Raw genomic sequence first — 27,752 nt, 5'->3', positions numbered from 1 at the left:
GGAATGCCGCAGCTATATCACAGACGCATGAAGAGAACAAGTGGAATAAATAGTACTCCATTTAGAGGAGCGAATATCATACAAAGTGTGTCCCACAAAGCTTTAAAGGGTTGAATAACATCTATTTATAGAGTTAAGTAAGGAAGAGAAAAATGAAGGATACATTTTCAGCTGAGGTACTTATTTAAAAAGAAAAGAGAAGAGGAGGAAAAACAGAGAATCCTACAAGGCCACTTCTAATGCAACTGGTTTTGCTAAGACTCCGAATTAAAATATATAAATACAAGTAAATAGAAAAATCAAACAGAATGAGAAGGGAGAACAGTAATTGCATGCCTCTCCATTTCTTATTGGACCCAGAAAGGAAAGTGCACTTTTAAAAAGTATGCTCAAGGGGAATTTAGGGGTACATCTCCTGCCTGCTAGTAAAGCGTTGTGTGTGTACGCATGAATGGAATAGTGAGTGTGCGGATGGAGGGGGCCGTGGACACAGCTAGTACACCATGCATGTATGGACAAATGGTGCATGAATGGAACTGGTTTATGGATAAATGATGCAAAGAAGGAGCGAGAGCTGGTATAGGGATAGAGTGGGTCTACCTACGCACCTATGTCTTCCCCATGGGTGGATGGGTGCATGAATAAAACTTATTCTTTGATAACAATGGAGCATGGATGAAGCCGGAGCTAGCCGGTGCAAGGAGTTGGTGCGCGGGTGGAGTTCCGCACTGTGGGGAGAGGGGTGATCCCCACTTTGGTTACTTGTCCTTGACCTTTCACTACTGTTCACCAGCTCCCCTCTCCTCTCCCCAGCAGCCAGACCAGCACAATCCACCTTCGTTATGTCCCATAAAGCACCTAGGCAAAGAGTCCCTTGGCCATACGGTAACTCCGCCTGCGCCAGAAGGTGGCCGAGACGCGCACACTGCAAGTCCCAGCATGCCATGTCCCATCCGGCGACCGGCTCCTTTGGCGTACGCTTGTTCTATGGCACACTGGGACATGTAGTCTTCGCACAGAGAAGCCACCGGGGCCCGTTAGCGCGTTGCATGCTGGGCGTTGTAGTTGCACGTGTGCGCGCGGGGTATGCTGGGATGTGTAGTTCGTCATTCAAACCTGCCAATCGGAAGGCCCCGCGCGGTGGCGGGGCGGGGTTGTGTTAGGGCAGGAGGCCGCGGCGCGCGCTGAGTAGTGGCGGTTGGTGGCAGGCCCGGAGGCGCTGCAAACGGGACAGCCAGCAAGGTAGGCCGGGCTCTCTGCGGGCCAGGGGGGAGGGAACGACGCGGGATGGAGGGCCCGGGGCGGGGGGTTGTTTCCTGCTTCTTTCGGGGCCAGCGGAAAAGGGCCTAGATCGGGCAGGCCGGGAGCTGCCTCAAGCCTCCTGTCGCCCCCGCAGGGGAACGATTCGCTCCGCCGAGCTGGGAGTGTCTCCAAACCGGCCCCTGCGCCCCCCGAGCCCGCGGCTCCCTCAGCCTCCCTCTCCGCCCCTCGTGCTGCCCCGCTCCCCTAACCTCCCCGCCCGGGCCCCGTCAGGTCCCAGCTCCTCTGCCCGAGGCTCCCCGCACGCCGCCTCCTCTCCGGATGCTCCCTACATTGGGGTCCGGATCCTTCAGCCCCCCGAGGCTCCCCGCATGGGGGGGGGCACTCCCCTGAGGCGCCCTATGCGAGGGCCCGGCTCTCCTCAGGTCCTGGCTCCCAACTTCCCTCGAGGTTCCCCCTGCCACCCAAGCGTCCACACAGGGACCCTAGTCCTTTTCTGGCCCCGCACATGCCCCCGCCTCCCAGTCCTGTTGTGGGTACGAGCATGCTCCCCTGTCCCCAGCCTCTCCACATGAATCCATCGTCCTGGGCATGGGTGCCCCCATCCAGCTCCATGCCCGGGTACTCTCCTAGTCAAGTCCTGGGTGCCTGCAGAATCCTAGGTGCAGCACATGCCCCCTGTGTCATTCTGGGTGCCATTCATCCTCAGCCTCTACAGGTGGCCCCTCCAATCCAGTCTCCACACATGCTGTTCCAGCTGCACTGTGATGTTCCTGAGCTCCACACACAGCCCCTCTCGTGCCCCCGTGCCAGCCTCTGCAGATAACCCCTCAGTGCTGTCCCGAGTGCCTGACCCCCCGATTCCTGTTCTGGGTGCAAGTCATTCCAGACTCTGCAAACTGCCCCTGATTCCTGTCTTGGGTGTGCGCCCTTCTAGGTCTTGCCTCTCATCCCAGGCAGGGCCTCCCCCCTCTCCCGCCATGGTCCCCAGCCTCTGCTCCCACACCCTCAATTGTGGGTGGGCCTTCTGGTTCCCAGCTTCAGTCTCTGGAGATCCCTCTCCCCCCCCCCCTTGCATCCTGTGTGCTGATAGGCCCCCTGTCCCATTGCCTGGGCACCCTCCCCCCATCCCATCCTGGGTGGTCCCCCAGTCTAGCTTCAGCCTTCCTGGCAGCCTCCACACACAGCCCTCAAATGCTGTCCCAGGCCCATGGCTGGGGCGCTTCTGCTAGCCTCCACACACAGTCCCCAAATGCCATCCTGAGTGCCCCCAACCTCTGCACATGGTCCCTCTGATCCCATCCTGGGTGCTCTCGGCCCCGCCCAGTGTTTCACCCCCAAACAGCCTTCCCAAGCTCTCTGCCTCAAACAGCCTCAACACACTTTCCCATCCCCAGGAATTTCTCCACTCCAAAACAGTCTCTAAGCACTCTCCCCGTCTCCTCCCCCTCAGATAACTGATAACTCCCAGTCTTACCATTTCCTTCCCTCCAAGGAGTCTAAACACAAATCAGTCCCTCCCTCAGGAAATCTCTTTTGGTGTCTCCTCCTCTGGCAAAAGATACTTATTTAATAAATGATTAGAAAGTGTACTGTTGCGTACATACATGTGTGTTTATGTATTAAGCTATCTGAGGTATTAAAACTTCTTGCTGTTTCTTCATCTACACTACAGCAGTCACAAGATCCAATTGTTCCTCTGTTCCCCAACAGATAAAAGTATTGTCCATTCCCTCATCTTCTGGTTTGATTATTGCAACTACTTCTTCCTTGGATTTCCTGATATCTACATAGCCCATATTTAGTTTACCCAAAATGTAGCTGCTAAAATTATCTTCCTAACCCATTGATTGTACCTTGAATCTCTGACTCTTCTCCGTTGGATCAAATTTAGACTCGCTGACCTCCCCTTCGCTGCCTACACAACTGCCTCGCTCTACTTATCTGACTGTCTATACTATGGAAATTACCAAAAAGTTAAAATGGTCTTCGAACTTATTGGAGCAGCAGTGTAGACAAGTTAGAATAGCTCTTATAAATAGTGTAACTAAACTTTCTTGAAGCTTATGGGAATGGTACCAGCTTTTGAAGCATTTTGTATACTTTGACTCCAATCAGTGATTTTTTTTTTTTTTTTGGTAGTTTTCCTCCAATAGACAATACGGTATTTTATTGCCCTCCATTCTATCAAAGATGCTGGTCTTTGTCTCCTGTTGCTTTTTTTATGCAACCTCCTATGTATTTGTGGCATGCCTTTCCTCTGGTGGTCCACCAAGCTACTCTTACACCTTATTTAAATTCTGCAAAACTTACCTCCTCTGGGGTGCCCACAATAAGTGTGTCAAGGATATTTACTCTTATTTTTTTATGTTTATTGTGGTGGGAAGGAGAAGCTTAAATTGAGTTATGTTGCTGTAAAACTCGTTTTTTTTGCCCTATTCAATCCCTATTGATTATCACTTCTGTCATACATGATATTTAATCCCTGAATTTGAAAATACTTCTGTATGTTATAAGAACATAATAAAGGCCATACTGGGTAAGGCCAGTAGTCCATCTAGCCCAATATCCAGTCTTCTGACAGTGCGAGTGCCAGATGCTTCAGTGGGAATGAACAGAACCTGATAATTATTGAGTGATCCATCCCCTGTCATCCAATCCTAGCCTCTAGCACAGTGGTTCTCAAACTTTTGTACTGGTGACCCTTTTCACATAGCAAGCCTCTGAGTGCGACCCGCCCCTTGTAAATTAAAAACACTTTTTTATATATCTAACAGCATTATATATGCTGGAGGCAAAGCGGGATTTGGAGTGGAGGCTGACCACTCACGACCCCCCATGTAATAACCTTGTGACCACCTGAGGGGTCCCAACCCCCAGTTAGAGAACCCCTGCTCTAGCAGCTGGAAGTTTAGGGACACACAGAGCATGGTGGTGTGTCCCTGACCATCTTGGCTAATAGCTGTGGATGGACCTATTCTCCATTAATTTATCCAATTATTTTTTGAACCCAGTGAATTCAGTGAGGACTGTGCACATGCTTAAGGATCAAAGCTTTGGGATGGCAAGCAGTTTGGGTCAGGAACTATGCCAGGGTGGCCAAAATTACTAACTCTCTGAGCTGCATATGACAGTCTTCAGAAGTTCGAGAGCCGAGGCACACCTGCTGGGGCTCAGGGGTTCAGCCCCGTGGGAGGCACCTGCTGGGGCTTGCGGCTTCAGCCCCCCCTCTGGGAGGTGCTCAATGGGGCGCAGGGCTTCAGCCCCACTCCTGCTGAAGCCCTGAGCCCCGGCATGTGTGCCCAGTGGGGCTGAAGCCCCAAGAGCCTCTTCTCCGCTGGGCAGAAGCCACTACCCCACTGCAAGACAGTCCTGAGCTCCTCACCCCTAGTCTAGTAGGTGGAGAATGAGGTGGGGGTGTGAGGGGGCTCCATGAGCTGCACTTTAATGGCAAAAGTGGCTCGCCAGCCACAGTTTGGCCATCCCTGGACTATGCCTTTCTTTGATTTCTGTGTAGTGCCTAGCACATATTTAGATGTTATAAAATAATAAACAGAACTATTTTCTACAGTTTTCCTATAGTATGTTGTTAGCTTTTAGATTTATTGACTATTCCACAAACTTGCCACTTTTAACTCCTATTATTGTAATGACAACTAACTTTTTTGTAATCTTAATTCAGATGACTGGATCAAACGAATTTAAATTAAACCAACCGCCAGAAGATGGTATTTCATCCGTAAAGTTTAGTCCTAATACATCTCAGTTTCTGCTTGTTTCATCTTGGGATACTTCTGTCCGTCTCTATGATGTGCCTGCCAACACCATGAGACTCAAGTATCAACATTCAGGAGCAGTGCTCGACTGTGCATTTTATGTAAGTATGTCATCTTGTCTATGCTGGATTCCAGTTATATACGAAAGCTACAAAGGGAGTAGTTTAATCTCTTAAATTAAAGGGGACAGTGGCTGCTTGAAATGCAGTCCGCTTTTTAAAAAAGTGTAAAAAAGCTACAATTGCCTCTACTATTTTCATGGTTTTTTGACTTTTAAAATTTATTCTTTCTATTGCTGTGTCAAAGATCCATACAACAGAGATAATTGATTGTAGTGAAATGGATTATACAGAAAGTGCAATCATATACAAAGCAAACAAACTGAAATATAGAGAATGTTGCTCTAGTTTTTGTCTCAGTGATCTTGGTTGCTTCTTTTAGGTAACATTCAGACAGATGTGGATTTTTTTTTTTTTTAATTTAAGGTTAGGGCAGATGGCCTTGGGCCTGCCAGAACCAACTGGAGGCAATGATCTTGCTGTAATATTGAGGGATTGTAACAATTCTGAAACTGTTACATTATTCATATTCTAAAATTGTCTTTTAAACTATTAAAAATTGCTTTAAAAAGCAAATCAACTTTACCATCTGTTATTAAATATTTAGCCTTCGAGCCTCAGATATACTAGAGCTGTTTCAGAGACTCTGGTGTGCAAAGCTGCCTTAAAGATGCCTTATCTAGACATAACAGGATCATCCCTGGGGCATCACTTGGGCCATGTCTACACCGTCACACCCCTGAGCAACATAAGCTTCGCCTGCATAAAGTGGTAGTGTGCACAACACTATGTCGGTGGGAGAGCTTCTCCCGCTGACATAGCTACTGCCGCTCATGGAGGTGGTTTTATTATGTTGATGGGAGATCTCTCTCCTGTCAGTATAACGCAGCTACATGAACAATCTTACAGCGGTGTAGAGCATTGGTACAGTAAAGTTTAGTAATGCAGAGTTCCTATGTCACCCTGTCTTTCTGCAGGATGTGGGACATAGATGGGGGAAGCTCTTGGATTCTGGTAATCCCTGACTGCCATAACAACCCTTTGGGACCATCTATAGTTGATATAGGAATGCCCTGATTTGCAGTGAGAGACTGACCTGCTGCCACTATGCATCTTCTCTTTTATTCCCTCCACCTTGTGATGTGCTGTGCCCATCCACCATAGCTGCAGACCAACTATTTAACAGTGCAGTTCCTCAGTTTATTGTCCAGTTCTGGAAAGCTAAATACGAAGGCAGCTAGTATGTATATGTGAGAAGTTAATGTATTATGAATAGTTATAGCTAGTACAAGTGTCTTGTGTTCAGAATATCTTTCCTTAAAAAGATCATTATTTCTTGACACAGGAGAAGATTGAAATAATCACTTGCATCTGACTAATCTTTAGGTCAGGAAGTTTCTTAATTAATCTTGTAGGGAAAACAATAGGTGCATTCTAGAGAATTTATGATAATTCTAAAGCATGGATCCTGCACTGCTGTTCAGTATTTTGCTGTGCAAAGCTATAAGAGGAGCCCAACGGGGGGTTATTTGGCTGGGGGATGCCTTGAAAGAGCATATTTACACTGAGCTTCATTAATGTGTGTTGCTGTAGTATGCTGAGCCTAGCCTTGTTTGTTTGAACTGTGCTATGAACCTTGTAATAATTGCTGTGTGCCCGAAAAGTAACACTTTTTTAAAATCACTTTTTAAAGTAGCACTTGGTAATATGACCAAACTGACACTGCTGAACATTAACACAAGAAGCCCACAGATGTGTCCGTGTATGAGTATGTGTGTAACAAGGAGAGTGTGAGTGAGAGTGTGTGTGAGAGTGAGAGTGAGAGAGAGAGAGAGACAGACACAGTGTGTGTGTTGGGGGAGAGTGAGTGTGTCTTTAAGTTTAGACAGCAGCTATAAGCAACCATTCCTGAGGCAGAAGCTGATGCACAGTCAGCTGGTGTCCTCCTATCCTCAGACTCCAGCTCAGCAGAGACTAATAATAATACACCTCCACCTCGATATAATGCTGTCCTCAGGAGCCAAAAAATCTTACCGCGTTATAGGTGAAACCGCATTATAATGAACTTGCTTTGATCCACTGGAGTGCACAGCGCCCCCCCTCCCCGGAGCACTGCTTTATAGCTGAATTCATGTTATATCAAGGTAGAAGGTATCTCTCCATATACACCATCTCAGAGAGCTGGAAGAGACCCTGAAAGGTCATCAAGTGCAGCCCCCTGCCTTCACTAGGCAGGACCAAGTACTGATTTTGCCCCAGATCCCTAAGTGGTCCCCTCAAGGATTGAACTCATAACCCTGGGTTTAGTAGGCCAATGCTTAAACCACTGAGCTATTTCTCCCCCTGGGGGACACCCTAACATCAGCCCCTGCCTGCCTCCCCAGCTCCACACAGCAGAGCAGTCGCTCTCTTCTTTCCCCACCTCCCACAGCAGCAGCTTGTCTGCCAACTGCTGCGGTCTTATGTGAGCTCTCCACACTGAGCAGTTTCAGAACTTCCTGGGGCTTTGAAAGGAGAGCGGCACTTGCCTGTGTAGCTGGATGCAGGGCAGCGGAGTTCAAAACCGTGAGCAGAGTGCTCACAGTGGGCATTGTGGGATACTTTCTAGAGGCCAGTTATGATGATGTGATGAATGCAGCGTCTATGCTGACACTTTGTTAATCTAACTTTGCTGCAAAAAGTTCTGTGCCTCTTGTTGGGGTAGTTTTATTTTGTTGGCAGGTGGAGCATTTTATTCTCTATACCTCCACTGTTTTGTTGACAAAAGCTGCCTTTTGCTAACATAACACACTGTGTAGTATAGACAAGGCCCAAGTAACTGGAAGGCAATTAACTAAGGAGCATCTGGGCCTAAGAAAAGGCTTTGGAGAACTCAGTTGGGGAAATTTCCCAGGAGAAAGGAGGCTCTGTAGGAGGGGAGCTCCCAGGGAACCTGAACTAGGCAAAAGCTCTCCAGGTAGGGAGACCTGGGAGAGGCCTTGAACAAGACTACAAAAGCTCTTGTGGCAGTGGAGAAGCCTGAGACTATACAGCAGAAGGAGGAGTTGCCAGACCCTACAGACCTTTGTTTTGGGACTTTGTTTATCTGGTCTCTGAAGTAAGAACCTTAATACCGTTATACAAATGCTCCTTTCAGAAGGCTTTATTGAAGGGAGAGGTATTGTTGTCAAGTAGACTTTGGTTTCTTCTTGACCGGGCCGTTATAGTGATCTCATTGACAGGGGGAAACTGATGTAGGCCACCTCAATGCCACACTCAGCTACAAGAGGGTGCTTGGGAGGTCATGGTGCCCCTTGTACATGGACACACCAGCAGTTAGTAGGATTATTAACCTGCATTGACAGTCATTTGAACAATCTGCATGTGTCACTAATTCAGATAGAAAATGGAAAAAATAAAGTTTATTTGTACAATATATCAAATTGAAATTTCTAATAACAAATTTCTAATTATTATTTTCTTCTACAGAAATTAAAGCACTCCACCTAATATTGTAACACCCTTTCATTCCAAAATATTCTCAGACTTTTGATTTCAGAAGTTCTGAATGGGTGCATGATCTACCTGTGTGGATCTGATTACAGGTTCAGGACCTTAACCTCCACCACCTCTACCTATGAATCTCCATCTTTCTTAATTTCCAGCAAGAAAGGAGGTACTTTGCAGTGTGCCCAGGAGGTTAAGTGTGACACCTCGACACTTAACTTATTTAAGCTCAGAAAACTGAACATATACAATAAAGCAGCATTTCTTACTTCACAGGATCCTACACATGCCTGGAGTGGAGGATTAGATCAGCAGTTGAAAATGCATGATTTGAACACGGACCAAGGTAAGCTGGTTGAATACTGTAATAGATGATTTTTAAGTGAACAAATAACGAGTGGAATTTGTTTATTTTCAATTACTTTATAATTCTAAAATTCAAATTAATATATGGCTGTGGTTTTTTAGATGGCGGATACTGGCTTAAAGAATAAAAGCTGTTTGATTCAGGAACTCTCTTTGTATTTAACTGCAGTGTTTTAGAAAGCAGTCGCAGGTATAATGGGAGAAGCTCCATTTACTTTCATATATTATTATATACTTTGTGCATGTGTTAGATAAATTAAACCTTTAATTAGCCAGGGACAACTCTAAGCAGAATGAAACCCATGGTCTCAAGAGAGCTGCATAAAGTTATTTATCCACTGGCTTCATACCACTGCATTAATATGTGCAGTGCGGTGACATATTTACATATATACCAAAAAAACCCCTAAGTTATTAAGGTTGCAAAGTCAAGCACGCAAAAGTTAGGAAATGCCAAAATTAAGGTTACTTGTGGTACCAGCTTTGCCTACAATAACCATAATCTTTTTTCTTTTGTCTGATGTTTACATTTTCAACTCTATAATAACATTCAGTTTTATACATTTAATGAGTATATGCCTGCAAACCATCTGTGGTGGTGGTACTTGTGATAAATGCAATTTTATCATTCCCCCTTCATGGCCTCACATGCACTTTGCCTACTAATCCGTTTCTGTGAGGGAACATTCGAACTTCTGAGCACTGTCAAACAGCTTGCCATTTTCCTTTTAAAAGAAACCTGCCAGAAAAACGTTTTCTTCCCCCTTTGTTTTCCAAACTACCCTTGTTGGAGTTGCAGGAAGATGGGCAATATTGAATCCTGCTCCAGGAATGTGATTAAGATTTGACTTCTCATGACATAGTGAGGCCAAAATGGGTGCAGTGTGACATTGGGAAGGAGTGGTTCTCAGCTTTCCAGCAGGACACATGGAAGGTTTTTCAGAATGGGACCTTATGTCATGGAAGGCTATTTAGGGGAACTCTAGAAGTTTCTATAATCTTACTAGTTACAATTTTCCTTTCTGTTCAAAGATGTTTGAATTAGGGTAACAAAAGGAGCCAGGTTTTATAGAGAGTACCAGTACAACTTTAAAAACCTCATACTGTTTCTCTGTATTATCTGGTAGATAGGTGTGAAATGAATAATGGTGTGCTATGACCGTTTCATTGTCGCCTTTTGTTAGGAGTGCCTAATTACTAACAAGTGGCAAAGCCCTGAGTTAATATGGCTGTCCTACACTTATGTTGATTAAACTTTTGTAATACACAGTCAATGTCTGAGATTTTCAAAAGAGCCTAAGATTTAGGTGCTCAGCTCCCACTGAGAGTCAATCACAGTTGGGCACCTACTGCCCCTTTGTGCCTCTGAAAATCTCCACATGGCTGCCTAATGCCCTTAAGCTCCCTTGAAAAATCTCAGCTGGTATCTAGACAGTCTACATTTAACACTTTTTAAAAGTGTATTGATTGCAAAGATCAGAAGACCAAGCACTCTTTAAAAGATGTCTCAGCATGCCAACACATTAGTGAATGGCAGATTATAGTTTGTTACTACTATATGAATATTGTTCTGTACTTTTCATTCAAGAAATTGTGGATTTTAATGGAATCAGTAAAGTTACATATAAATCTATTCTCCTGTAGAAAATCTAGTTGGCACGCATGATGCTCCTATCAGATGTGTTGAATATTGCCCAGAGGTGAATGTAATGGTGACTGGAAGTTGGGATCAGACAGTCAAATTGTGGGATCCCAGAACTCCTTGCAATGCAGGAACTTTCTCTCAACCTGAAAAGGTTTGTATTTAAACAATAACTATTATATACATTAATACCAACTGTATATATAATGCATCCAGTGACTGGTTAAGAATGAATGTCCTCCAAGCAAGGCATTTCCTTTTAGTTAGTCTACTGGGTGAGAGGATGTCTTGTGACACTGTCAAGGGCCCTGAGGAAATGTCCTGCCTTGACACTATGGCTATTATACGATCTGAAACTTGTTAGCTGACATATGAGAAATAACCACTGAGGGCAAGTCTACGCTACAAATTTACAGCAGCTGCGCTGTTTTAGTGCTTCTGGTGAAGATGCTCTAAGCTGACGGGAGAGAGCTCTCCCATCGGCTTAATAATTCCACCTCCACGAGAGGTGGTAGCTATGTTGGTGGAAGAAGCTGTGCCGCCGACATAGCGCTGTCATACTGACCTAAGCACTGTAAACTACATCGCTCAGGGGGTGTGGATTATTCACCCCCCTGAGTAACGTAGTTATACTGAAATAATTTTGTAGTGTAGACCAGGGCTAAGTGGAAACATATGCTTTGGTGTATAGTGTTCTGTATATAGTATAAGTCCTTAGCTAGTCTGTGAAGATTAGTACAGTAATCCTTAGTTTAAGGATTCCAGCTTTCATTAGGAAAGTAGGACTTTATTCTCAACACATCTTTTGTAGTCTTTGGTAAACAAATCAAATTCTTGTACTTCGAGACAAATTTGAAGAAAATATAGAGCTCATGAAAGTAGGTCTAATATCACTGGCTTCAGTGAGATATATTGAAGGATGTGCTGTGCAAACTTCCCCAAACAATTCTACCACTTTGCCTCAATAGTGATCTGCTGTACCTCTGCTGTTCAAATTCTGGGATTTTACACAGCAAAGTCCCCAGTAGCTTTGAATTCTCGGTAGTCTTATGATGTGTAGAAAATTGGATGGTGGGAGAAATTAGTATATGAAAGAAAGATGGGACTTAATCATTTAATCATTTTTGTGATGAGTTGAATTTTAGTCAGCATTAGCACAGAATACATGCTGCCATCTCTTTGCTGTTATTAATATGCAACTGCAACTCTGCTGCTGACAAGCATAGAAGGAAAAGAATAAAATATGGCATTGTAAGCTTTAGTCACATAGAATGCTAACCTTTTCACTCTAGGCAACAGTCTCAGTGGATATACATGGAAATTATATATATCATATAATTCTATCTTCATAACCGGGTGGTAGCTAATTTTAAAGAACACTTTACAGTTTTGCATTACTATTGATTTTATCCATTTCTTTAGACTATACATGTTGTCCAGTTGTAGTTAGAGCTATCAGTATGTTCTACGTTGCATCTAAATAGCTATTTTTTTTGCCACAACACAGTTGAATCTACTTCTGGTAAGAATTTTATTCTGAATAAAATAATTGCGTTATTTCTAGTTTTTTATTTATAGTTATATGTAGCATGTAAAGAACGATGATAAATTGCTGACAGAATATCATATAATGGACAGCCACACTGAATCAAGCTGCTTATTGGTTCAGCAAGATTCATTATGTCACTTTTTAAATATTGTCTTTGATAAATGAATACATCTAGTCAGCTACATGGTAGTGGTTTCATTTGATTTATGATTGCAAGGTGTAGAAAGAATGCTTATTATACAGGTGTGACACCAGTTTGTAAAGAAGATTTAGGATGTTTAACATTCTTAATGTGGTTGTTCCTATGTATGTGAGAATTTGTATTGTTTGTGTGAATGTCTGTTTGTACCTGTGTCAAATTTTATGTAATAGTCAAAAATGATCATTATTTAAAATGCATAACTCCTTGTGATTGTCAATATAAATGTAGACTATTAAATTCTTTTCATTATACAGTCTGAAGCAGAGTAGTTTCTTGACTGTCCTATACAATTATTGGGAAGTATTTAATTCATGTTTAAAACTAAATCTTATTCAAATGTTTGACCTGGCTTTGTGCTCCTATTTTTCTTTCCCTCTTCATAAAAGGAAGACAAGTGGGATTGGGACATTAGATTTCTTCAGAAATTTCTGATAAATCTTAGGTAGACTGAACGTTAGAGAGCCAACCTATTAAAAAACGAGAACAAACTTAAAATATTCAAGCATGTTTTTAGAAACAAAGTTAATTAGCAAGACTGTGTGCCTGAACGTAGGTAGCATAATACATAGAAAGATCATGTCAGGTAGTTTAGGACCAAAGATGGTTTTGTAAAAACACTTTTACAAACCCTGACATATATGGTAATGTGTTCATTAAATTAAATGAAAAATTGGTTTTATTTAAGCATTTCCTTACGGTATTAGCAAAACTCAGCAGCATCATGAGTAGTACATGAAACCAGAAAATGAAGTTGACTTCTCTAGTTTTACCGTACAAATAGATGTCAAAATTAAACAGCATAAGTGGTGAAATATTTATTTAACTTTTTTTAGTTCTAATGAGATGCTGACAACATAAGTAGAATGTTATATATTTAGCTATGTTAACTTGCTTTAGCAAAAGCTTGTTTTTACTCCTTGCCACTCTTACTAACATTCTGGTGGCAGCAGCACAGCTGTGTGTTAGCTGGATTTTGTCCTGGCTATTCATCATCAGAATGCTTAATTGAATTCTGATTGTAGAATTCTGAGTGCAGAATCTTTACTGACAGTGGGAGACAAAAAAAACCCCTAAGCTTGATTTTATTTTATTTTATTCAGATCCCAGGTTGAGTGTACACATCTAGCAGTTAGAAACCCAATCTCTCGTAAACTTAAAAGATTCTGTGAAAGTTATTGAGGAAACAATAAACATGAACCCTTATGATGTCATTTATCAGAGTAGCATTGCACTTCATGGGCTCTGATTTCCCCCCCGCCCCCTAGACGTGCCAAGTAGCTTTGCTCTGATTGACTTAATTTAGAATTGTGCTTGCTCAACATCTCTGAAAACAGGTTTTAATATTTCTTTTCTTGGCAGCGTACCCCTTAACGATACTCCCTTTTGATTAACAAAGCTCATGTCTGAGAGAGGATTTTTTTTTTTTTAAAGAAACATAGGATTATAAGGGGGAAGAAAATAAAAGGAAAATATTTGGTAGAGTAATGTGTGATTGGTCTACAGGGTTAATATGATAGTGGCTGCAGGTTTGTGCACATTATGAGTAAAGACAAGTTCCAATTTGAATAACTTTTTCTCTCTTTCAGTTACTTATAATTTTTGCAAATTTCTTTTTTTGGTCTGAATTTTTCCATTTATGTACATAAAGAAACCAGGGGCGGCTCCAGGCACCAGCACGCGAAGCGCGTGCCTGGGGCAGCAAGCCGCGGGGGGCACTGTGCCGGTGCCGGAAGGGCGTCAGGCAGGTTGCCTTCGGCGGCATGGCTGCGGAGGGTCCGCTGGTCCCACGGCTTCGGGGGACCTCACGCAGGTGTGCCTGCCTACTGTACTTGGGGTGACAAAATGCCTAGAGCAGCCCCTGAAAGAAACGTTCTCTTTTTACTCCGAAATTCTGCACATGGGTAACACAGTAGCTGAAGGCAGAAATATCAAACTTGGCTTGTTGTGTGGATCTTACTGAGATAAGGAATAAGATAATTTTGAATAAAATTGACTAAGTGATTAAAGTCTGAAATGTCATATGTACATATTAGCTAAAATACAGCACAAAGTTCAATTCTGCATGTACAATGCTACAGTATTAAGCTGCATTTTAAGGTATACACTGAGGCTCAGAGTTAAGGTAGAATTTGCATCTTCATGTTGTGTACTGCCAGATCAGCTATGCTCCTACAGACTACTCATCCAGCACTTAAATTACAGGCTGAAAAAAGAAAAAAAATTTATAGCTATATTTAATTGCAGAGGTCACCTGTTTTTTAATTGCATGTTCCATTTAATTCATCACTTGATGATAAAAGGTGGATACCCAGGCTAATCAAACTAATAATATTTTTGTAAACTTCTTTTGAAAAGGTGTACACTCTCTCTGTGTCTGGAGATAGGCTTATTGTGGGGACTGCAGGTCGGCGAGTTTTGGTGTGGGATTTGCGGAACATGGGTTATGTCCAGCAAAGAAGAGAGTCAAGTCTGAAGTATCAGACCCGTTGCATCAGAGCGTTCCCAAACAAACAGGTATGTATGCTGTGCAGTAACTCCATCCCTGATTCAGATAACTTAATCTTCTGTAGCAAAAATGGATTTGCGTTGATTTCTTACTCAGCTCACTAGATTCCTTACTCAGCTCAGTACATTTTTTACTCATTTAAAAAGTTATTTAACTTGAAGAGTTCATAGTTTAATCTCTTAAAATTAATGACAGATATTGAGCTACTTGTTCCCATGTTCTTTAGCAAACACTGGTGTAGTTTTAAAATGTTCACTTAAAAATGCCCCAACCCTTTTTTCTTTGCTATCCTTGCTCTTTTTCTCTAAATCTTCCCCTCTTAATCATCCTTTTTAAAAGGTGCTAGTTAATGCATCAGAACACTGACAATTAAACCTTTCCAAAATAGCAAAAGAGGCAGAGGAGGAGAGAGATGAGAAGACTTACTGTTGCTGTGTGACTTTTAGGCACATATGCCATCAGTTCTTCAAGAGGTGCTCAATTCTGCAATAATAGTGTGGCCTGGGCTTATAGATAAGTGTAGTATTATGCAGCATATTTAACTAAAAATTGTTGTAAGCTTATTTACTACTTGCTCCATCACTGTTTTGACTCCTTGCTCTACTGGGTTCCCTCTAGAGTCTTTGAAGGCCATGCCTTGTTTGCCAGAGGGAATTGCATAAGAATGAGTTAGGTCATCTTTCCTTCCATCATTCCCTTCCCAAGGGTTTAATGGGGTGCCTCTGCAGTGCTCCTGGAGAGGAAAGCAAGGAACAATTTGGAACAGACTTTTCAGGTGCAAGTAGTGAGAGCTGGATAATACATGTAGTGGGAGGCCTAATTATTCATTCTAGAGCTAGTGTGAGTAGAAATATGCCAGGCGCACCAGGTGTGGGGCAGGTAGGCTTAACCAGGCAGGATCCAAGTGTGGAGGGGCTCAATGTGGGGTGAAAGGATTCTGTGTGGGACAACCTGGGTGGAGGCAGCTCAGTGGGGGGTCTAGGTGTGGGGGAGGATCTGGATGCCCAGAGGCTCGTTTGGGAGGGGGTGGTTCCAGGTGTAGGGACAATGAGACTCTGCAGGGACTTCCAAGTGAAAGTGGTTGGGGCTCAGCGGTGGGGTTTGGGTGTGGGAGTCTTAGCAGGGGGTCTGGGTGCTGGGGGAGTGAGGCTTGGGATGGGTGCCTGGGTGCAGCTAGGTGGGGGGTCTGATGTGGGGGCTCAGGGTGGTGCAGGAGGGTGGGGGTTTGAGTGCAGGGAGCTCAGTGGTGGGGGTCTGGGTGCAGGAGTGGGGGTCAAGGATCAGAGTGCAGGGGGGCCTCAGATGCAGAGGTTGAGGTTCAGTGAGTGGGATTTGGGTATGGAGGGCTAGGGGGGTTCTGGGTGTATGGGGTGAGGCTTGGTGGAGGTGTCTGGGTATGGGAGGACCAGATGCATGGGGGTTGGGCGGATGGGGGAGTAGCTCCCCATACAGTGACCCCTCCCCTGCAGTTGAGGAGTGATGGGGGCAGGAAGCAGGGGAGGATGCTGAGCTTCCTGCAGCTGGGAGAGATTTCTGGGGGTGGGTCTGACACAGTTCCAACCACTCCTTGCAGAGGAAGAGGAAGTCCTCTCCTGCCTCCAGCCCAGCCGAGACTAGCAGCTTCTTGGTTAGGGTAGGAGCCATTGGCTAGGGTGTCCCCAGCCCTGTGGTGATTTACCTCTCTGTTGGCTGCTCCAGATGCCTGAAATGATGTACCTGCGCAGCTAGGGAGTGGTACGTTACTGCTCTTGGAGCTTCCCTTTGCTTTCCTATCAGAAAGTCATTTTTCTGCGGGGAAGCAAAGAAATCTGTGGGGGACATTAATTCTGTGCACATGCAGTGGCGCATAATTCCCAGGAGTTTAGAAAGCTATATCTTTCCATCTCCGATACTTGTGGTGGTGGTCCAGTTACAACTTGACACTTCAGACTATACTGTAGTCTGGGATTTGGATAATTTTGCTTCAGGTAAGCCTCATTATTTTCCTATTTCTGAGAAACTTTTATATTAAACCTATGGCAAAGTTACAGTAAAAAGAGTTCTTTAAATTTGCTATGTGCCAGTACTATATTTGGGTAGAGAAGCAGATGCTCTTTTGGAGTGTAAGTAGTATGCTTTGAAATTACTATTCTGATTTATTTTGTGCATTTAGTTGAATGCATCTGTGAGTTTAGTTGCTAACCTGAACTAGCTTTAATGAAATAATATACTGGAAATATGACCTGTCACCCTCTGAGTTTCTGTGAAAGTTGTGATCAATAGGGTGCTTGGGACAGGTGGCCAGATATGGAGTGTTCAACTCTGTAACTTGCTGACCAGTTCTAGACTCACCAAGCTTTTATTTGAGGTGCAGTTGAAGTTGCAGGAAAGCTTTTTTTCCTGTGACTTTTTAATTATTAAATTGTGTGGATGGGCCCTGAGTTGTATACTTTGAAACCATAAATATGAAAGCAAATATTCATATTTTTTGGTGAAAAGTGTTTCTTGTGTCTGGTTCTAGAAATGTATAAGATTAATCATAGTTATCAAAACCTCTGCATATAAATCTGACAATAGGTGTATTATTTTTGTTTGTTTGTTTTTTGTTTGGAAGGGTTATGTTTTAAGCTCTATTGAAGGCCGCGTTGCAGTAGAATATTTGGATCCAAGTCCGGAAATACAGAAGAAGAAGTATGCATTCAAATGTCACAGATTAAAGGAGAATAATATCGAGCAGATTTATCCAGTTAATGCCATTTCTTTCCATAACATCCACAACACATTTGCTACAGGTACAGTAGATACTTATCAGGTTGTATAACATTATTGGTACTAAAGATGTTTAAGTACATCTAGTTCTTGTTAGGCTTCAATTTAGAGGTTTCAGCTGTTACTGGAACATTTGATACACTATACTTAATGCTTTTAACAAGATGTTGTAATTTTTCTTTTGATGCAGTGGGACCTAACCTTAACAGGTTTATTTCTTTAACACATTAATTGTGGACTCTTCTGTGTTACAAAACTGCTTCATAGTGTCCTTGGACAAGTGACAAAATAATTCATTATAGCGTTTGTCACTGTCTGGTTGCATTAAATGCTATAACGGTTTGGTTTTCTTCCAGTTACAGTATCTTAACTCTTTTTTTCCAAAATCCATTTGTAGGTGGCTCCGATGGATTTGTAAACATTTGGGATCCATTTAATAAGAAGCGACTGTGCCAGTTCCACCGGTATCCGACCAGCATAGCATCGCTTGCCTTCAGTAACGATGGAACCACCCTTGCAATAGCATCGTCATATATGTATGAAATGGATGACATTGAACATCCTGAAGATGGTATCTTCATTCGCCAAGTGACAGATGCAGAAACAAAACCCAAGTGAGTCTGCTTCACCTGTATTTGAACCTTTTCTAGCATTCATCACAGGATTTATTAATTTTCCTAAAGTCATGAATAGCATTATTGATGCCTAGTAGATAGTGCAGCTTGACAGTAGGGTTGGAGTTGATTTTATCTTGTTCTCCCAAGCTTTCAATATCCGTAGGTTGATAGATGTCTGATGGCTAAAATTGTGTCTAGTTGTTTTGTAACAGGAGAATGTCAAACTCCCATTCTTTTTGAATAAGCACTTTTATTTGAAGCTATGGAGTTATTGCTAACTCACTTCTTCAAAATTAAGTTGAAGATTTCAAGAATAATTCATTTTGAGCAAATTTTGCTGTATTGTATCTTTAAGACTTTGAACTATTAATCTTTTCTTTAAACACTGATAATACATCTAACCTTTCCCCTTCAAAGCAAATGCACTGAACTGGTTCTAGGGAATGCATAAAATCAAGTAAAGGGGTCCCATCCTCTGTATCTTGGAGAACAATCTCTTTATATTTTGAGTATTTAACCCTTTAACAACAGATTCTATGCCACCATTTCTGGCAAAGAGAAAACAATGATGTTTATGGTGCCAGGCAGAATAGGCTTCTGTTAATGCCCATTTGAAAGAAAGCTAAATGGAAAAACTGACATCACAATACAGAATTATACACTGGAATAACCTCTATAGATTACGTGATCTGGCACTAGGTTATATTATAAAGGTTCTCGAGGTTTGTCACTGCTCACTAGTTTTTTGCTTTTCTAAATTTCAAACTGCTTTGTATTTATGATTTAACCATTTTGTTCTGGGAGTTACTATTCTACCTATTTGATATAGCCACTCTCCAGAGTTTTGGACCCTTTGAGCCTCAAGATTATGTGATTTATTAAAATCAATCAATATTGCATCTCACTTTAGAGCAGATACTCTGACATTGTTCTTTTTCTCTTTTAATGCACTGTTCCACAGGCTGTCGTGCAGTGACACTCGTTTTAAAACATCACAGTTTTATGGTTATTTTAGTAACACTGATGGTAGAACACTAGAATAACTGTCAAAGTGTCTGGGGTTTGTCCCCTGCTTCTTAACAGTCTGCCCTGAGGTTGGCACCCACATTTGTGAGCCACTCCAAACAGGTTGTGTGTTCTATACTTAAATTTCACCAACCAAGTATCAATTGTGAACTCCTCAAGTACTAGAAGAGCCATAACATGGAGTGTCAGCCTGTGTGACAGATGGTCCTTTATGCCAAAAATCACAATAATATTCAGGTTACTCTCAGTCCCAAAGAACCAGTCACTTACCCCAGTTCAGTTGTACCTTAGATCTCTCACCAAAGACAGTGCTTGTAGCCAGTTCTATGATAAACTATCTAAGGATTTATTAACTAAGAAAAATAAATTAGTAATTTACAAGGTTAAAACAGGTAAACAGACACACAAGTTACAGTCTTAGGTTCCAAAAAGTAATGGAAGATGCTCTAATATGCAAGCTCTGTGTGTCCTTGAGGGCTAACCCAAGCTAAGCCGCTTGGGGATCCTGGCCTTATGCCTTCCCCAAATTTGAAGCAGCATAGTGTTACAGTTCCTTCTAGTCAAGGATGTTTATTCCCTTCCCCTAAAGTTCAAACTGTGTTGGGACAAGGCTTTGTACATATCCCCTCTTCATGGTTGTGGCAGGAGCAATCAACAGTATTTTGTCCATTGATGTTCCACAGTGGTTTGTCTGGTGTCTATAGGTCTTTTGTTGGTTGGAAGATGACACCTCTTGTGGTACACTTGGGATTTTTTAAAATAAGTAACTGTAAGATAAAACAAAAATACTTACCGTTACGAGGCATACAGTGGTAAGAGCTGTTTTCAGCTATTTCTATCTGTTGTTGGTTGTGGTTGCTAATTCTGTAGATGCTTTATTCTGCCTTATGAGGAGGTTAATCTACAATTAAACAATATTTCCTCTTGGCCCTCTGTTGTTTTCTGAAACAGATGGTTCATCGTTTCCTGGGCTGTTAAACACAGTGAGGTTAAGGTTAGACTCTTGGGAATCAGCTAGTTTTGAATCTTATTAGGCTGTAGAAGGAAAACTAATCAGAATACTCCTTAATATCATTTTGTGACTGTAAACAATTATTTATTAGCAAACAATTGATCCCAGAAGGGCAAATTGTTTGAGTCAGTAATGAGCTGAGAAAAGACAGAGCATATCTGTGTATTTGGAAAATAATTGTAACGTAATTGCAATGCATTTAGACAGGCATCTATTTGGACCTGTTTCTATCTTTAAATGAATTTCTGAAAACATTAACAAGGTTTATATGCTTTTCTGACATTTATAAGTTGCTTGTGCCAACCTTAGGACACCAGCTTTCTGGTGACTAAGAATGATTTTTAGTACCGAATACTGTAGTGTGAATGCATCATATCAATGTTTGCTCCTAAAATGGAGCACTTTTCCTTAGCTCTCTGCCTAATAGCTTCAGTTAGTAGTGCTTTTTAGTGACTTTTTCTACTTTCTCAGGTTAATGTGAACCATCTTACATTTGCAGATATTTCATTTTAAACACATGGCAAAATAATGCCTTTTAAATAAAGGATATTTGGGAGGCTTATGACTTTCTGACAAACTACATATTTTTGGTACAGTAAAATAGTTGTCCTTTCTGTGCTATTTTGGATTAATATCTTTATTTTGTATAGAAATTTTGAAGATATGAATGCTCTAAAAAGTCTAAAGGTCACTTGTTGAAACATACTTTTTTTTATTTCAGGTCTACTTAAAGTTATCGCAAAAAGCTTCATCTCCTTTCTCTATGAAAGATTTATTTACCGGCTCCTAACCTGAAATGGTGATTAAAGGATAATTTTGGGAAGAACAACTTTTTTGTAGTGCTTTTACTTTTTACCCCAAAAAACTTGTGTATTTATGTACCTCAGTATGCTCTACTCTGTCATATCTTTTCTGCTTAGAACATCAGAGAATCAATGTTTTCTTTAACCACAATCTGAAATGTAAATTAGTTTTTTCCTGTAAGTAAATTTACTGTATTTTGTAATTTTTTTAACTCTGGGGACTTCCAGTGATCTCTGAACTGCTCAATAAATCTCTTTAAAAAAAACCTTATCTGTAAATGCATTGAGTAGTAACTTTCATGTTCTGTGGCAGTGTGGCCTCCAGGATGGATCATTGGACATGAGTTCTGAGGATGTGGGCTATGGCAAATCACTTAACGTTTTTCTTTTTTCCCCATCAAATAAAATGGGCTACATACCTCACAGGGATATGATTATTCAATCACTGTTGTTACAGTGCTTGCAAAGTAAGGCTAGGCTGTAGTGGCAACTTGATGGCTAGTGCAGAAAAGTTTCCCATTTGAAGGAAAAGAAAAGGCTATGTGAAGTGCATGAAATTCAGACTGTCAGAGCTTCAGTTACTGCATGGTCAGAGAAAAGCCTGAAATCAGTTATGCTTTGGAACAAATGAGAGTGGAGAAAGGGAAATTATTTGGCTGTGACTGGGGCTTTTGCTGGAGCAAAGTGGCCTACTCTTGGTTGCAGGCTCAGCCTGAGACACCAGAGGACACAGAACAGCACAAGAAGTGCAGGGAAAGGAAACTTATAAGAATGGAAACGCAGTTCTTCCAAAGAGACCCCCCATTCTGCTCAGGAGAGGGCAATGTCCCCTTTCTCCTGATTTCATGCTTATTTTGCTGTTACATCTTGCTGTTCAGTGGTTTAGGCTGCAGGCAGACTTCTTGATTCAGCTGCTTGTGGGGGATGGGGGAATAAACCAAAAAGCAAGAGTTCCCATATGGAAATAGTACTACTAAAATACAATTCCAATTCACAAGTGACTTTGTAAAATTAGCAAAATGTTTGCATATTTATCTTCCTGATCATATCTTGACTTAAAGAAATGTCTTTTTCCAGCTTTTGCATACTCAGCCTGGTGTCAAGCAGTCTAGCTAGCCTCTTTCAGTCTTTCATCGCTGACAGGATTCTTCAGTCTATATAGTTACAGAACAATTGCCATATTGGATCAGACCACCAGTCCACCCAGACCTGCATTCTGTTCCTAGCACTGGCTAATTACCAGATGCTTCAGAGGAATGTGCAAGAGACCAGCAGTTGGCTGTGCAGTACTAATACTAGTAAAAATGTGGTTTAAAAACTCAATTTAGTCAGTGAAGCAAGCAGATGTAGCGGACACAGGAAAATTAGTATTAAAGTGCCATTTTTACAGTCATTATTTTTTTCATTAAAAGTATCCCTCTTTTTTAGCTTGATGGCATTCACATTGGCTAATCTGCCACACAGTGCTTTGGGTAACTCCAAACCCTGTGTTCCTACCTGCATGCCATCCTTAAAGTCATCTTACCTATAGTAGAAGTTCAGATGCTGACTCTACTGAAATATGTCTGAACAATTTCTATGCAAGTTTTGCTTTTGATTCTTGGAACTTCTCAAAGGAAATCTCTAGAAAGCTAACTAATGAGTGGAAATTCTTTCTGCATGGTGAAGATGAAACATTATTCTTTTTTCTTTTACCTTATAGAAAGCAATGAGTTCTGATACTGGCTATTTAAATAGTGTTTGAAACTTTGTGCTGAGACATTTCCTATTTTGCTTAATGAAAAATAGCTAAAAATATAACCAATTATAAGTGCTAGTGCAGTTTAGTGTCATGGAGCTGCTATAATGCTCAAACCTATTGCAGGTAAGTCTTCAAAAATTCACGTCAGGCTCATATGACTTCCTTATCTGGTTCATCAGAGTCCCAGAAGGGGATGCAGGGTCATATTGACAAAGCATTTTTACATACTAATACCAGAAAAATCTTTGTATGAGGCTATCCAAGAGTCAGCTTATGGAATCATCTTGTGAACAAATGCTTCTAAGCCAGAGGTGGAATTGTTACTACTCCAATAAAAAAAAAGCTCTCATCTAATGCTGTGGAAGCCCTTTACAATCATTCAAAACCCCACAACACACTAACAGACCAATCAAAAGATGGGGTAGTGGGCTATACAGTTCACCTGAAAGCTAACAAGCTTGGGCTGTTATGGAGCGGGAGAGGCAAACAAATTCTAGAGTTGTTTGCAAGGTTCTGTGTACTCTGACCTGAACTGGATCTGGATTATCAGTATTCTGCCAATTGTCTTACTCCTGAGGGAATTCTGCACCACGGTGAGGGAACAGAATTCATAGAATTTCTTTGCTTCTCTGCAGAAAATGATGGGGAAGCATAAGGACATAAGAACGGCCGTACCGGGTCAGACCAAAGGTCCATGTAGCTCAGTATCCTGTCTACCGACAGTGGCCAATGCCAGGTGCCCCAGAGGGAGTGAACCTAACAGGCAATGATCAAGTGATCTCTCTCCTGCCATCCATCTCCATCCTCTGACAAACAGAGGCTAGGGACACCATTCTTACCCATCCTGGCTAATAGCCATTAATGGACTTAGCCACCATGCATTTATCCAGTTCCCTTTTAAATGCAGTTATAGTCCTAGCAAAAGGAAGCTGCGCTGGGGTGTGGGTACTCATGTGCATAGTGTCCCCTCGCCAGGGATAAGACAATGGGGTCACATGCCACTGCCCTCCCTTTCTGCAAGTGCAGAGCTACCTGTCTAAAGGAGGGTGTTGCTCTGTTCTGCTGACTCTGCAGCTGGATGCTGTCTCCTGGGTTCTAGTGCCAGTTGTGCTCCCTTTCTGTGTGCTGGGAGCCATCCTGTTTCTGTACAACAGTGAGTGCCCACGATAGGGCAGGGTAAGGGTGGTGGGGTGGTGGGAAGAGGCAGCAGGGAGGGAAGAAGGTGGGATGGGGGAGGGAGATGGGGCAGGGGAGAAAATGACTTGGATAATTAAATAGACCCTAGGAAAATCCAAGGTGCAATGACCGTGCCAGCAAAATTCTTTACCATTTATAAATACAAAGGTACCTTCCATGATTATACCTTACATATTAATGGATCATAATATTTTAACATGCATAGCCTATCACAGTTACCAAAGCAAATATGTGGGATGACAATTGATAGGATTCCCCACCTATATTTAGTGTTTGGGTCCCAACGTGGTAGGGCCGCTATGAAAGGGTAGGTTTTCTTGTTTTATGTAGTTGCTTGAAATCAAAACAGATGGTGTGAAGGAAAAACAGACAAACTGACATAATAGTGGTAGAAAGAAACATTGGTCCAGGGCAACAGCTGTGTTAGTATCTGAGGTAGGAATATATGTAGTTAGAATACAGACACTTATTTTATAAGGAGGAGATTAATCTGCCTTTTATTAGCTTTCTTCTAGAAATATAGATAAAGGCAAAGATTTGGAAGCTGAAGAAATCATATGAAATGAGCTTTTCTGACCTATATGAGAAACAGCTGAACAAAGAAGATATACTGACTCCTGATCAGAAGAACTGAGGTCTAAAAAAGATCTTTAAGTCATTGCCTCTTGCTGCATGTTGAGGTCCTTACAGAAAACATGGCGTCATTGCCATCATTCTAATAGAATCATCCATCATCACTGACAGCTTGCAGGAAAATATATCAAAGTTGTCTCTCACAAGAGCCTTATAATGCCATGGGTATTAGAAGCCAAGTGGCATCTGTGCCCTGAATGTTACAATAGCACACTATTAAGTGTACTTTTTCTCTTGGTCAGTGCTTGATGATAATCACTGTATGGCTACTGTGTTCAGACCTGTAGTCCTGCCATTTCTCTGACATGCAATGTTCTGTTTTGCTGCTGTTGCAATTACAAAATGCACCTGTATAAAAATGGTTATTCTTCCTATGGACTTTCTCCCCTTACACCCCGTCCCCCTCCGGTAAATTAAATCTCTGCTATAAACTAAAATATGAAAAATCTTCACACCGCATGCTTAAGTTCATTTAATACCATTGATAGTGCCTTGGTATTAATATTGTGCAAAGTGGTGTGTGTGTATGTATGTACATATGTGTGTATGTATGTATATATTCCTGTTGAACTGAAATTCACTACTCTGCAGATGGGTCTAACAAATCTTTAAGGCAAAATACTAGTAAATAATGATCAGCTACTCACAAGTGGGAAACTCGTCAGGACCATGCCTCACGGTCACCTCCAGCACCAGGCGTGCACAGCTTCAGCTTTCCTTTATTTAGTCTGACTTATTTATAACTTTTGTTACCTTTTCTTATGTCTATGTATTAGTTTCTCATTTCCATGTTAATTCTCCTCCCCCGTCAGTACACTTTTAGTGTTAGTTCAAACCTGTTTCTTTTAGCTTTGTGGCTACTTTATCTTGTATTTTCCTCACAAACATGACTACTCTGCAATTTCTTACACATGTGCAGTTCTACTTAAGTTTAAACTGTTAAACATTATCAGAACAGACTCTGAATCACAGCAAGCTTCCATCAGGCCTACAATATCCTTTTGCTCCCAACAGTTCTCATTTTACTTCACTGAGACACAGGGAAGTCAAGGATACATTTTCAAGTGCTCAGTAATGTTGAGTACCTCAGTTTTTGAGTGCCTAACTTGAGACAAGGATTGAGGAGTTGTTTGCTCAGCAGATATGAAATTCTGTTCCCAAGTGCCTTAAGGTAGGTATCTAAAACCCAAGGCACCACTAATTAGGCCAAAATTTTCAAAAGTGTCCACTAAGTGTCTTGCCCAATATCATTCAGTGAGTCAGTAGAAGCAGGCTGGAGTAGAACCCATTTCCCCTATGTACCAGTCATCTGTTCTTATGATTAGACTATAAGCAGCTGTTAATGTGGCTTGGTATATTGAAATCATAACCATGGCACTAGTAATTATTCTGTCAATAAGCAACTGACAAAAAACTTCTCGTCCCCATGCCATGCGACACTTGCTATGAAACACGATCGGCTTTATGGGGACAAAATAAATTGACAGATTTAAATTATACTTTGTTGGAAGGCATTTAGTTATATATTATTGCTTAACATTAAAGTAAAATATATACCGGTATGTCTGAAGAACTCAATCAGCCCAGTTGCTCTTATGACTAGTAGGTGCAGATGGCTGGTGTGGAATGTAAGAACATAAGAACATAAGAAAGGCCGTACCGGGTCAGACCAAAGGTCCATCTAGCCCAGTATCTGTCTATCGACAGTGGCCAATGCCAGGTGCCCCTGAGGGAGTGAACCTAACAGGCAATGATCAAGTGATCTCTCTCCTGCCATCCATCTCCATCCTCTGACGAACAGAGGCTAGGGACACCATTCTTACCCATCCTGGCTAAGTGCCATTTATGGACTTAGCCACCATGAATTTATCCAGTCCCCTTTTAAACATTGTTATAGTCCTAGCCTTCACAACCTCCTCAGGTAAGGAGTTCCACAAGTTGACTGTGCGCTGCGTGAAGAAGAACTTCCTTTTATTTGTTTTAAACCTGCTGCCTATTAATTTCATTTGGTGACCCCTAGTTCTTGTATTATGGGAATAAGTAAATAACTTTTCCTTATCCACTTTCTCAACATCACTCATGATTTTATATACCTCTATCATGTCTCCCCTTAGTCTTCTCTTTTCCAAACTGAAGAGTCCTAGCCTCTTTAATCTTTCCTCATATGGGACCCTCTCTAAACCCCTAATCATTTTAGTTGCTCTTTTCTGAACCTTTTCTAGTGCTAGAATATCTTTTTTGAGGTGAGGAGACCACATCTGTACACAGTATTCGAGATGTGGGCGTACCATGGATTTATATAAGGGCAATAATATACTCTCAGTCTTATTCTCTATCCCCTTTTTAATGATTCCTAACATCCTGTTTGCTTTTTTGACCGCCTCTGCACACTGCGTGGACATCTTCAGAGAACTATCCACGATAACTCCAAGATCTTTTTCCTGACTCGTTGTAGCTAAATTAGCCCCCATCATGTTGTATGTATAGTTGGGGTTATTTTTTCCAATGTGCATTACTTTACATTTATCCACATTAAATTTCATTTGCCATTTTGTTGCCCAATCACTTAGTTTTGTGAGATCTTTTTGAAGTTCTTCACAATCTGCTTTGGTCTTAACTATCTTGAGTACCTACTAGTATTTCATGAGACTGTAGATGCACTGAAATTTTTCTTTTTGACTAGATTAGACATGACTTCCCCCTTCCCCCCCCTAGGAATGAAAGATGTGAGAGTGCATAGCATAGGAGAGCAACACTGGAGTGTAATAGGTCTTCAGAGTCTCTTGTGGTTTTGAAGAAATATTCTCAACCCACTTCTCCTAGCAGTGAAACACTTACATGTATTATCTTTTTCTTCTCATTCAAAAGCATCTTTACAGACATTGCCACTCACTCCTGGCCATGGCTTAATTCCTCCATTAAGCCCAGCTTATTCATGGCCCTCTGTACAATAATATCCCACCATCAGATTCATGGGCAGCCTCTAGATCTGACTAAGGGCAGGTCTACACGACAGCCGGGATTGATGCTCTGAGATCATCCACCGGCAGTTGATTTAGTGGATCTAGTAAAGACCCGCCAAACTGTGTAGATCCCATGGTAAGTCGACCTAAGGTATATTGACTCTAG

The 27,752-nt window shown here is 41.9% G+C and overlaps 1 protein-coding gene across 2 annotated transcripts; it reads left to right on the top strand.

Annotated features, from left to right (window-relative positions):
- Positions 1-1,095: 1,095 nt before the first annotated feature.
- On the top strand, positions 1,096-21,330 carry BUB3 (BUB3 mitotic checkpoint protein). 2 transcript variants are annotated; one of them, XM_045025756.1, is made up of 8 exons: positions 1,096-1,242; positions 4,943-5,137; positions 8,858-8,927; positions 10,592-10,743; positions 14,696-14,854; positions 17,440-17,617; positions 17,992-18,208; positions 20,971-21,330. In XM_045025756.1, exons 2-8 carry the CDS (start codon positions 4,943-4,945, stop codon positions 20,978-20,980), a joined length of 981 nt encoding a protein of 326 aa, XP_044881691.1. In that variant the 5' UTR covers positions 1,096-1,242; the 3' UTR covers positions 20,981-21,330. The 2 variants fall into 2 exon arrangements, with proteins under 2 accessions (XP_044881691.1, XP_044881692.1); XM_045025757.1 differs by lacking the exon at positions 20,971-21,330 and having other exon boundaries at positions 17,992-18,212.
- The last annotated feature ends 6,422 nt before the right edge of the window (positions 21,331-27,752 follow it).

Source organism: Mauremys mutica, chromosome 7 (genome assembly GCF_020497125.1).
Source record: "Mauremys mutica isolate MM-2020 ecotype Southern chromosome 7, ASM2049712v1, whole genome shotgun sequence".
Taxonomy (NCBI): Eukaryota; Metazoa; Chordata; order Testudines; family Geoemydidae; genus Mauremys; species Mauremys mutica.
This window is presented reverse-complemented; position numbering and strand designations above follow the sequence as displayed.